Source organism: Egretta garzetta, unplaced genomic scaffold (assembly GCF_000687185.1).
Source record: "Egretta garzetta isolate BGI_Z169 unplaced genomic scaffold, ASM68718v1 scaffold208, whole genome shotgun sequence".
Lineage (NCBI taxonomy): Eukaryota > Metazoa > Chordata > Aves > Pelecaniformes > Ardeidae > Egretta > Egretta garzetta.
In genome coordinates, this window is record NW_009260403.1 from 1,406,507 (window position 1) to 1,419,677 (window position 13,171).

Genomic DNA, 13,171 nt, shown 5'->3' on the forward strand with positions numbered 1-13,171 from the left:
TTGCTCTTGTCAAGATAAAATCTTAACGGAAGAAAAAGAAATTGTATCAATACAACTCAGGACCACCCATCTGCCTGAAAGAAGGGTCCTCTTCAGCAGCAATTCTCTTTAAACAGAAAATGTAGCAGGTATAACTCACCATGAAGCACACACTAAGATTTAACAAAATCTATGCATGAACAGTAATTCTGCCTATTTCTAGTTTTTTGCACCTATTAGAAATGCTTTAGAGAAATGTGTCTTTTGCTAGGCACATTCAATACTTTCTGAAAGTTCCTTTATAGATCTCAAATTCAGCATTCGGTTTGGAACTGACAAAATGTACTTCGATTCACAGATTGCTTTTGAACATCTTTGTCTCTTAATGATCCACGTCAGTATCTGGATAACATGGTTATTTTGTCCTCCTAGATTTACTCATTATATAGATAATGCATATAGCATCTGAATTACTTTCGTGCTACTTATTCTCATAGTACTATCCTGAGTTACAGAAGTGCTAGTATCTTCATTTTATTTACGGATATCTAAGGAACAACAATACAAAGGTCAGAGAGAAAGCCTAGGGTAGGAGGAGGAATTAGGACCTGGACTCCCAAATCCTATAATGTTATCTATCCACTTCATCTTCCCTTCTCTCTCTTCTTCTTAGCCTTTCATTGCCCCATAATCAAAACACATATTTACCTTCCATATTCACAATATCCATAGAAGAAATTAATAAATACAGTAACATATTAAGTACCTTATTCAAGGCTCCACAAAAGCCACTAGCCAACAGGGGAAGAAAACCCAGAAACAGACTCCCCAAATCCAAGCTTAATTAGACACCAGGCTCATGTCTTTTACTACTGGTAAGGGCTGCTCTACCCCAGCAGAAGTGTTCCAAGAGCTACAGAAGCACGTTACATGAAGAAACTTCCCGAATACTTTCATACTCTATTGTGGTTTTTGAAAAAGCATTAAGTACATACGGAGTTTGACATGCAAACAAAACCAATACACACCAACAGGAAGCTATTTTTTTTAATGACAGTGTTACAGATGAGTTAAAAGTATTGCATATCAAACTAAGAAGTTAATTACGTGTCTTCTTGATACCAGAGACAAGGATAATTTACTTACATCGCTTATTCTGTCCTTGACCTTGCGCACATGCAACAACATAGGTGTATCATGGATTGTAGTATAGCCTTTAGGCTTCGCTTTGTTATATTCCAATTTGTAAATAATCTGAAGACAAAAATTGTAATTATATTATTTCTTGACATTCTTGGTGTCAATTGAAAAAAAAAAAATCAAGATGAGAAACACTGTATAAGGGACTACTGGAAATGCCGTATTCTTAATTATCGCACTTCAAAGGTCAGAATTCAGAGAAGGAGGCATGCTTGAAAGGGACTGACGACACTTACATCACTAATCTGTTTGTTGACTTTTGTAGTCCTTAAGTGTTCTGGAGTATCCACAATCGTGGTATACTTGTCTTTCTTCTTTTCATATTCCTTTTTGTATTCAACCTGGTGATTGGGAAAAAAGTGTATGTTAACCACACAAACCAAGACGAAACATCTTCAGGAGATATGTTTATATTCACACATAAAATTGCAAAATCCTTCCACCAAAGCCAATGAAAGCTCAACACGCCCAATGAGCTAAACTTTACAAATGCCTTATTTGCCTAAGAGGCTGCCTATCTATTTGTGTGATTAATTTTACATTTATTTCACTGAGTGTAAAAGTTTCACTTCTAAAGTGAAGCAAAATCTCCAATACTGAGCAATCTCGGCAGATCAGTGACTTTTAAAATTAATAACTGGACAAGATCTCATTTTTAAATATTCATCAAATGAAGGGAAATGTAAAACATCTTACACAGTAGAAGATAAAAACATCCACTGCATATATCATAATTCCAGGCTATTTTAAAGGCTTTGATAGCAGAATTTGTATCTTGGTAATTTCTTTTTTAAAGATCATCTTGCCCTACTCAGGACTCTGCAAACTGTTTTCACAGAATTCAGTGAGAACAGCCTGTACACCAAGAATGATAATTCATTGTAGAGAGCCCGAGGGCAGATGAAAGAGGTTAGAACACATATTTAAAAAAGAACTTTCATGCTCTATCTTGCATCAGAAAATAAAACCATGCTTTTGAAACAGGACTACAACAGACAAAATATGAAACATCATATACAAACAACAAATGAAGTTAACTCATGATGAGTTAACATGAAGTTAACTCAGATGAACATGCAGGTCAGGCAGAGTGTGACTTTTTTTCTTCAAGCATACTCAAACTTACCTGCAAAGAGTTTTAAATGAGATAATAGAAATCCATGCATAGATTGAAGAAAAATGTCTAGTAAAGACCCTCAGTACCTTATCACTGAAGAATTTTAACTGTGCTAATAGTAACAAAGAAGAACACTCCTCTCCCTCTCGTGTAATTGTTTTCTATTGTTGCATTTCCAGTTTACAGTTTAAATGTTACACGCCGGTTTCACCTGGCCCAGTCAGGAATTCATTTTTACCATTGAAAAGAGTAAGGTTACTGCTAGCAGCTGTGATGTCAGAGCAGAAATAAATATATACCAGTTATTTAATAAGCCACATTTTCATCCAACTGGTGCAACCAAAAAAAAAATATATATATATATATGCTGGAATCCAGATTAAATGAAGGTAGAATATGGAAAATGAATTCTTTACAATAGTATCAGTCATTCCAGGTTTTCTTTTACATCATCAGAAAAATAAATGTTAGGCTCTTTGTTCTGTATGAACAAATAGATGAATTGTACTCACTTTCTACCTTCTGATTCTTATTAGAACTGGCAAAAGGAGAGGGTATTTTTTTTAATAGACTGTATTGTGTGACTGCATGAGGACTGTTTTGCTAGCCTTGCTTAAGGGCAGTAGGTAGAGAAAGAAACTTATGAAAACGTGATTTACTACACCTATACCATTTCTAAGAGCACTTAGAAGCGAGACACAACTGTTCTGTATCTAGGCACAATCTGACTCCATCCCCAGGCAGAGTGGTAGCTACATGTTGTAATCTACTCGCCAAATTACTTCATCATGTTCATACCGAATTAAGGGACTTGTGTTATAGCGGTGGTCAGTCCAAGAAATGGTGGCAGAATGAGAATTTGGTTAGGAAATACCAGGAACAGCTAACATACAATATCTTAAATGCATGGAAAATTGTTCTTTATGTAAGTATGTGAAATATTATACAGAAGCATATGTAACAATTATTTATAATGAAAGGAGACAAATGGAGGCAAGATCAGCCTGAGCTGAGTGACGTCCAAGTTACAGTAAACATTGTTTCAGATATTCTGTTTTCAAAAATATTTTATCATAGCTAGCATTAAGCGTATCGACAAAACTCTGGAGTCTGATATCTGTAGAAATTGAGAGAACTCCCAAGCATTAAATATTAGAAGTCCAAGCAGCTAATTCGTATATCTATATATTTGTGCATACAATATCTCCTACAGCAGCAGTTCTTCGTATTACCTGGCTCCATAAGTATGTGTTGTAGAGTGCTGTCAGCATTTCTGGCCTCAGAATTTCATTACATCCATGCTGCAGGAGCATCTTGGCAAACGATTTATATTTTTTCTGTTCATGCAAATTGCAATGAAGCACAAAAGAGACTCGTGAACACCATAAACAACAACACAGCTCTAGATCCCAGACACTTTGAGAGTGGAGAGATTTAGGCAAGGTACTATATGCATTCATTCAGGTGTGCATACAACTTACATCTATATACCTAAGAATGTCAGGAGTATATATTAAAAGATTTCCATACTATCCCATTAAGGAAGTTGCAAAAATACTTTTCAGGAGAGAAGAGTAAATTACAGATTAAGGTGAGGGCACTCCAAAGCCAAATGTGTCACTGTTGCTTGAGTAATGGGTAAGAAGATAATATTTGTAAAGGTCATTAAAAGAGAGGTAATAAAAAATAAATGCATGATACAACATGCATTTTTTAAAACCTCTCCAATGACTTCAAGAGACATTAGATTTCTGATGTCAATTGATGCACAATATATGAAAGTACATACAGTAGAGATTAGCTCACTCAAAAAGCAATAATTCTTTTTGGGTGGCAAAACAAAGACTGTCCGATCAACTGAACTAAAACATGACAAGATCACAGGTGAAACCTGTGATACGGCTAGCTATAGACATTTCACACAGACAGAGGAGCTGTGAGTGAACCAGGCACTTTCTGGAAGCACCGGCTGGTGCTCCTACAGTACCTGACTGCTCAGTGTAGTCCCCCACTTGGCCAGGAGGTTCCTAGGATCATCCACAATAACGCTGTACCTATCTTTGAGCTTCTCATAGGCAGCTTTATATAACTTCTGCTCAGAATAGCATAATACAGTGTAACAAATTAAAAGAGAGTGAAGACACAAAGAGATCATAGTTCTAACCGTTGAAACGTCTTTACACGGACTATTTAAAGGCGTTTATTCATATCCGAAAGAGAAAAATATATAAAAAAAAAAAAAAACTACAGGGAGAAAATATTTCCAAATAGTATATGCATTTCTGTATTTCCACTGGTAGGCCTAATCTACAGTATAAGGATGCCTATATCCTATCCCTGCCACTCTTCAATAAGCCATTTTATGACTTACTTTCTTCATGAAAAATAACTGCAGAAGCAACTCTGTATGGAAATAGATTCTTGATTAGAGTACAAAGAGAACACAGTAAAATGCAAGGGTAAAATACTATGTTACATTATCATCAGACATTTTGTAAGAAAAATCTATAATCTCTCATCACAAAAAACATCACTTACATACATTTAGGCAATTCATTTCAATGTATGGAGCCCCCATTGCCAAAATTTTACTCATTTATGTTTCTCATATTAAATTTTTCCTTATTTGCTCTACTGAATAATAAGATAACTGAATACTAACAGTCTTCCACAACAAATTTTGGTTCACTGCTTATCAGTGTTGAGTATCAAGTTGAGTATGAAATGATAGCAATGGTAATGGAATGGTATCTGTTGTGAAACAGTTTTTCTTAGCTAGAACAGGTAATACTGTAATACATTTACGGACAGGTAAACAATTTAGCATAATGTCTGCTGAAAAAGAATAAAATACTAAGATGTGAGAGCCTAAATATACACTGCTTTAATGAAAAGCATCAGAGTCTGGTGTGGTATGTCAGCTCCCAGCTGATGAGAATTCACCTAGAACACAGTGCTTTTCAATGGGCTGTGTCCTGGGGGTGTACAGGACTACTCCTAGAAACTCCATTGGTGATTTTAATCTCAAACACAGGGGCATTTATTAACCCCCTTTGCTACTACGCCATGTTTGTTTCTTTAACACTACAGGAGAAAATTAAGAAAAAGTAAGCAGTAGAGTAGGAGAATTCAAGGCAAAACATCTGAAAAGAAACAGAGCTGTAGTAACTTTGGACATAATACTGTTTTCCTAGCACTGATGAAGTTTTTTTTCAGTGTTTCAGGAAAGCAGTTGTGATTGTCTCTATACCATTTTCACATGACAATCATCAATCAGTGTTACTAAGCTAACAGCATTATGTAAGTTAGCATTTATTTACCAGTCAGCAAAGGAGAAGTTTCTTTGCAATGGAACAGCGGCCTCGATTTCACTGTTTAGGTACTGTAAACCTGTCCTGTCCTAATACTCAGACAGACAGTAGGAACAACCTTGTCTTTCATTATTTTAGTCTGACCTTAAGACATCTTTAAGCCTGAATATATTTTGATTTATTTACAATTTCAGAAGGAAGATCAACCTTCAGCTCCATATCAACATACACACACTTACTACTTCAGTACGAGATGCTACAGAAATCTTTAACACTTACCCCATCCATCAACTGAGTTGCGTATTTAAAATGCATGTTAATTGGAGAGTCAGCTACATACTTAAAATGAGACTTAGTCTTCTCAAATATCTCCTTGTACTTACACTGGAGGAAAAAAAAAAAAAAAACAAAAACACACACACACAAAAAAACATTCCGATATTAATCCCAAGAAGGGAGAGGCAATGAAAACATATGATTTTAGAAAGAATCTGCAGCAAAACCATGGTAGAATTATTGCATATCTGCCTTTAACATTCCTATAAATAAAAAATAGTTGCAAATGTAGTAGTTTGCAGGATGGAACTACCACATCAAGAAAGTAATGGAAATTTCAAATCTTCGTAATTTTAAAGCTAGACTTAGAATCACTAGAAGAATTACTATGGAGCTGATAGCTTTGTAAGGAACAGAGGGGATAAGTAAAAGATCATTTTGGCTCTGTTGTATTTTATAGTAAGAATTTAAATTTTAGATGCTATATATTAAGTTCTACCATGAGTTATTCATATCAATATCTAGGTCAGAATTGGATTCTCCTGCAAAAAAATTATCTACAATACAAGCAATCATCAACCCCCCCCAACATTTAGCAGCAATTCAGACTGTTTTACTTACCCCACTGTAGAGCACCTTATTCTTCTCTGCCAGAGCAAAACCTGGAGTATCCCATGCATAACAGCCAATGCCCCTGAGCCATGATAAGTCTTCCTTGTATTTAACCTTTAGAAAAGAAGCAAAAGGATTCAGTCTTAAGTGGCACCAAGCGATAGCTGACCAATGCTGAAATGGCACCTCAACACAAGGTGTAGAAAACAGAGCTCCATCCATTATTATTCCATTATAAAATAAGTTACAGTTCCTCAAAGTTTTCTGATGGACTCAGATTATTCACATACCTAATCTATCATTAGCTATTGGAGTTCCTGTGTGGATTAAAAAACACTTACACTTGTACAATTAAGAGGTTATTGTAGATGTACAGACATGTACATTTAAAGGTTGTTACAGGGTTAACGAACAAATCTAAATCAATTAAGGCTGTTCCGCTAATTTCAAAAGGAGCTGGCCTGCAATTTTAGCCATCTGATTTGCTCTGTCATTTCAAAGATCTGCCAGGTGAAAGTGTAAATCACTTAAAAAATTTCAGCTGCCTTCCCTTTCTAAAGAAGTAAGACTTGGTTTTCATTTTGGAAACCTACTTAAAACTTTTGACCTCTCATATCCCAAAACTATTTGAACTCACATCACTAACAGCATCCGTGACTGCGCGATGATGGAAATGCTCTGGACGGTCTGGGATTGATCTCCAGATTCCTAACTGGCTCATATAATTTTCCTTATATTTCACCTACAAAGAAAATTGAAGAATGAAGTAAACCAATTTGAGAACAGAACACTCTAGCTCATGCAGTTTCAGGACATTCCTTTTTCTGAAACGTCAGAACTGAACCAGTGGAAATGAAATTAACTTGCAGTGACCTTTGGAACATCAAAGGCAATCAACTGTGTAATATTCCAGAGAAGGAAATAAGTTAACATTAATAGTGATGATCATATTTTTCTAATTATTTGATGCACTTAAATAGAACAACAGCATAATGGCATATTCTAGGTTATTAAATGACAAACACTAATTAGGAATGAAAATGTTGTATACATACACTGCTAATATCATCGGTGACCTTTCGATGATAGACAATATCCAAAGCATCTTTCACTGTGTGGTATTTGCCCTTGGTATTCTCAAAGGTTTCTTTGTAGCGCAACTGGTAAGAACAATAACATATAAAAGTATATATTATATTTATCTGTCAGGAACAAGTTTAGTTAACTTTACTACCTCTTAGGAATGACATCCAGGGATGTGTTGCTGTCCAACATCCTTAATGTAAGCCCTGAGGAATTTTAAGAAGCTGCAATTGCCTACAATCAATTGCCATTTGACTAAGACTTATGGTGAAAATTAGAGAGAAAGGAGTTGGCACATCTACATTTCATCCTATTAACTTTCAGACTGACGCTTGAGGAAAAAGCATCTGTGTATCACAGGACTACTCTCTAGAACAGTGACAGTGCCACTTTTGGCATAAAACCCCCCACTTATCCCTTCTTCCATGTCCTGATGTAGAAGAAAGCAGGAAGATCATTCCAGTCTGTAGAAAGACTTTCACAGAGGAGAAATTCAGATGTGCAAGGGAACTGGGATGCTCCTCTGCAGAATTTAAAAATCATTCTTAAGAGAGAAGTAAGACTAATCACTAGAACAAAACACCAGCCCGGCACATATCCTTTCAGGACACAATGCACAATCTGAAATATATAGGAAAGATCTCCTGAATGAGTAGAGTACTCTTAGCCATTGCCTTAAATCACAAATCACTATTCCATGCTTGAAGGAAAAATCAATTTCACCTTAATAACCTTCTGTGCAGCAGCTCAGGTAATTTGGAAGCAGATTAGAGGGAAAAGTTAAAAAAATGAGCACATTCTCAGTGACATGTAAGTTTACTTCTAACAGAAAACTGAGATGAAAGTATCTGATAAAAGGTATTCTACCCTGGCTCCAGCATCAATCATTTCACTCCACTGTGCACTATTTGGAGATGTCATGTGTAAGCACATTACTTTAAACCTATTTTTATTTTGTTGCAAGACCACACTTCAGTGCAACAGAAAATGAAACTGAATTATAATAAATGAAAAAAAGCATTACAGTGACATCAACTTAATAATATCTGTAATATCAAATGGAAATGTACATGCAGATGGAGTGACCTAGTTTAAGACCCACACTGAGATATTCTATGCTTTGCATGGTTGCTCCCCATTGATCCTTTTTCTGTTCTTTTTGTAAAGAAACCAAGAAAAAGCAGCAGAGAAAGTGTTCATGGACTACATACATCACTGGCGTTCAGGTATGCTCTCTTGGCTCTGATCAAGATCGGTGTGTCAGGGACAGGCGTGTATTTGTCCTTCATCTTCTCATACTGGGTTTTATACTTTTTCTAAGAGAGAGAGCAAAAGCAAAAAGTTATATCTTTAATCATAGAAGGATTTGCTATTCTGGTATTATGTTAATGACCAGGGGTGCTACACCAAGTGAATAAAGTAATTCTTGCAAAGTGTTTCCATCAAAACTTTGGGAAACAAGCTCAGCTGTTCTGCTCTTTCTAGGTCTTCCTGGTCTTGCAGCCAGTGTACCTCAGATTCTGCAAACAAGCACTTAAGAAACAGGTATCTTATAAAATACTAAAACATATTAAAACATATTAAAAAAGTGTACTTTTTTACCACAACTTATGAAGGAAATGTGGAACTTCAGCATAACAGAAAACTAAACAAATGGTAAACAGATTCGAGCCTTGAAACTATCACTAAAATTAGAAATAAAGCTTCTAAACAGTTCAGTCTAGTGGTACCAAACAAAAAATGCAAATATCTTACCTCACTGACCATGTCCTTTACATGCCTAGCATGTGTAAAGGCTGGAGTCTGACCACCAGCATGATGATGGGGTCTCTCTTTTGTGGCCAGTTCCACATACAAGTACTGCAGCAAGAAGAAAACAGTAAAAAAATTACACATTTCAAGTAAACTTTACTTTATCTCTCTGAAAAATATCTGTAAATTCACAATGGATACATAACCACAGAATTTACCCCAGGAAAAATAAAGTGCCCTTTCCTCTTCCATACTACCTCAGTTCATCTTTCTCTCAGTACTCTTGCTATTCTGCTCACAAACCAAGAAGGCAAATGCATGTGACATCCATGACCTCTCTGCCCTACATTCAGACCTAGCTTTAGATACAGCATCTGTAAGGTCTGTTTTTCTCTGGTGAGTATCTTCCTTTTGTTCTGCAAATTTAAAAATTCCACAAAATTTGTAGCTAATACCCCCGATAATGAACTACTGTATGAATAAAAAAATGATGACAAATAAAGGTAGATGGATAAAAATATTTATTCCTCTGATGAAGTCCGAGTTTCAGAGAATTTGAACAGCACTGTACCAGGGTTCAATGCTCTATTTCAGATGGACAAAGCTGACCATGACCATTACAGAGACATGGTCAACATGAAAATTCATAGCCACTTAAAAATGAGCAACAGTCATTTTAAACGTCCGCTCTAGGAATTCTACATTGCTTTGAAATCACAGAATCCCAGAACAGCAAGAGTTGGAAGGGACCTTGGGATATCATCCAGTCCAACCCCCCTGCTCAAGCAGGCTCACCCAGAGCAGGGTACACAGGACAATGTCCAGGCAGGCTTTGAGTATCTCCAGAGAAGGAGACACCACAGCCCCCCTTGGGCAGCTTGGGCCAGGGCTCTGTCACCCTCAAGGTAAACAAGTTCTACCTCACGTTCAGCTGAAACCTCTTATGTTTCAGTTTGTGCCCATTGCCCCTTGTCCTGTCAGTGGGAAGAATTTGCTGTACTTTAAGAGTACATTAAGAGGGAACCCCAGATTGGGTTTTTTTATCAGTACAAATTTTTCACCTGGCTCTGTATTTTTTGTCCTTGCTTGGCTCTTAAGAAGTCAGGTGTATCAAGGATGGAAGTGTATTTTGTCTTCAGCTCCTTGCCTGCAGCTCTGTAAACCAGCTGGAAAAAGACAAGTCCATGAATTATTTCTTCTGTTACATATGTTCATTTAGCAGCTGAACAATCACAGCTTTGCAATTATAACATCTCATGTATTTCAGAAAAAAACAGTGAGAGGCTCTGAACTTAATTATAGCTAACAACGATGCGCAAAAATAATATGGAACTTACTTCACTCAAATGGGTTTTTAGTTCCTGACCCGCTCTGTACCCAGGAGTATCCAATACCACGTTGTATTTAGCCCACATCTTCTTTGCAGTATCAGTGTATATATAATTAGACTGGAAAAAGAAAAGCAGTATTACTTAGGAAGCTCTTAATGTTATTGATAGTAAAGAAAATTTTACAGTGTAACCTAACTGTGCTCTGAAACAACTAACTGGCTGCGTGGCAAGAAATTCTGTCTTAAGTCTTTACTCATTTTCATGTACTTAGCTTCCTGGAAGTACACAGGATGCATGTAAATAAATCAGTCGTTGTTATACATGGTTCTTAGAAGAAAAATCTTACCCAAAGCTTACGCAGGTGACGAGCACGGACCATATCAGGAGTATCATACAGGAAACAACCCAAGCCCTTCAACCACTTCAGATCCCCTTTGTATTTATTCTATGAGGCAATTAGAAAAAGAAAAATCAAAAGTTAACTTTTGGGATAATTTTATTAATCAGTCCCTAAACACAGTGACAAAGCATTTATTTATTACAGAATAGAATGCAAATGATAGAAGCCAAATTCCACTTTCAGTATAAAAGCATTAGGGCTGTTGTATTCAAATACCAGGTATCTTAACAGAAGTTGCTTACATCGCTTGTGATGTCCCCAACATAGCGGCAGTGCAACACCTGGGGAGTGTATGGCAAGGAAATCAAGTGTCCCTGCATCTTAAAGAAATCTGACTTGTAGATCAGCTGAAAGACAAAGAAAGAATAGCATTTCACATGCTTGGCCATACTGAATATTCTAAATCTCTTCTGGTTTTTATGTTAGAAAGACACATACATCACTGACAGCTTCCTGTGTTGCTTTGACTTGACGGATTTCTGGTGTGTCTGGAGTGGTATGAATCTTGTCCTTGTACTTGTGGTATGTTGCCCGATACAACCTCTGTATCAAAGGAGACAGCATTCTACATGTTAAAAACTTAAAATGGCAAACAGTTTGGCAGAGTGTAAGTACCTCTCTTAAGTTTTGCATAACTACCAGAGAAAAGGGAGCAAACACATTATTTTCTAACCAGGCAAAGATTTCCCACAACTGTTTCTGATAGCAGCATTTCTACTGCATGGATAATCTGAGACTCTAATCCTACAAACATGTAAATATGTGTGTTTAATTTTCATCCTATTAAAGCCAATGATCAAAGAATTGAGTATGTATATAAAAAAACCTAAAACTATCGAGACCCAATGTCATACAGATACAATAATTTCTATTCAACTTTAATCAAGTAGCAGCAGATTGGTTAATAAGATTAGGTTGCAATTGATTTTATATTATGGTAACAGATTTACAGGATTACAGAAAGTTAGAATTATCAAGAACCTTAAAAAGTCATACAGCCTGACTCCAAGCCCGGACCAATGATCCCTTGCCATTCTTGACGGGTATTTGTCTAAACTGCTTTTAAAAGCCTTAAAGAACAGGGATCCTACAACCTTCCCAGTCAATATACTCTCATTCATATTTTGGGCATAACAAATACAATTCAAAGCAAATATATATATTTACTGTACCTCATTAATGACTTGATTCACTTTCTTCACATTTTCAAACCCAACATCTTTAGGTCCCAGAGTATAGCCTTTAGCCTTCATGTGTTCATAGGCTTCTTTATATTTCAGCTGTAAAGTGGAAAAAGGAACAAATGCAGAAACTAAATTTGATTCTGATTCTACTTACACTGCAATTCTGACAGTAATTTATGCAGTATAAAGAGCCAGATTTTGAGAGAAAAACAAGTGAGATGTAGCTATGTCAGAGTTAAATACACTACACATCACCATTTGTATCTTTATCATGTGGCCCAAGATTAATAAAGTTTTAAATATTTCTTGCATCTAATAAGGTATTCACATCTGCCTGAGGAAATTTATATTTTCATAGTAATTGCTTCAGATAGATATGGGGTTTGCTAACACTTACATTCTGTTAAGGCAAACATTATCAGTGTTGGGGCTTGAGTGCACTAAGATTTAATCGCCCTGACTAGCCACACCTGGGATGCTATGTTGTAAGCACGTCTGTCTTCAGCCCTGTCTCGGTCCTCATTTCTTGGATGGATATTGGTTCTATGTTATCAGTAACTCATCTCTAGTCCTGTCTCCTGGATTTATGTTGGACCTGTGTTGTAGGTAGCTTGTCTCCAATCTCTGCTTTGTTTCCCGCAGCTCCTGACTGGATCCCCCTGGATGGGCCTTGACCCTGGTTCCTCACCTTGTCTGGGACTGTTGATGCAACCTGTTATCAGCACCCTTCTCTGCCCACCCCATTCAGGTACATTGGGACTTCACCCTGGATGATGAGGTCACTGCTATGTCATGGTTACCCTCAGTTCCTGGCTCAGGCATCCACATGGAACTACACCACTCTTGTTGCTCCCTGACAAGCCATCACATATCTGAGAAATAACTGTCTCAAATGGTTGTGTGTTCATACAGGATGGGCATCAAAT

The 13,171-nt window shown here is 36.7% G+C and overlaps 1 protein-coding gene across 1 annotated transcript in view; it reads right to left on the reverse strand.

Annotated features, from left to right (window-relative positions):
• Positions 1-13,171, reverse strand: part of NEB (nebulin) — a 128,134-nt gene that overhangs the window by 32,125 nt on the left and 82,838 nt on the right. Inside the window, 16 exon segments of the mRNA XM_035898943.1 lie at positions 1,126-1,233; positions 1,416-1,520; positions 3,529-3,633; positions 4,284-4,388; positions 5,887-5,991; positions 6,505-6,609; positions 7,133-7,237; positions 7,551-7,655; positions 8,790-8,894; positions 9,334-9,438; positions 10,392-10,496; positions 10,668-10,778; positions 11,008-11,106; positions 11,304-11,408; positions 11,500-11,604; positions 12,234-12,341. Coding sequence (XP_035754836.1) covers positions 1,126-1,233; positions 1,416-1,520; positions 3,529-3,633; positions 4,284-4,388; positions 5,887-5,991; positions 6,505-6,609; positions 7,133-7,237; positions 7,551-7,655; positions 8,790-8,894; positions 9,334-9,438; positions 10,392-10,496; positions 10,668-10,778; positions 11,008-11,106; positions 11,304-11,408; positions 11,500-11,604; positions 12,234-12,341 — 1,686 coding nt within the window.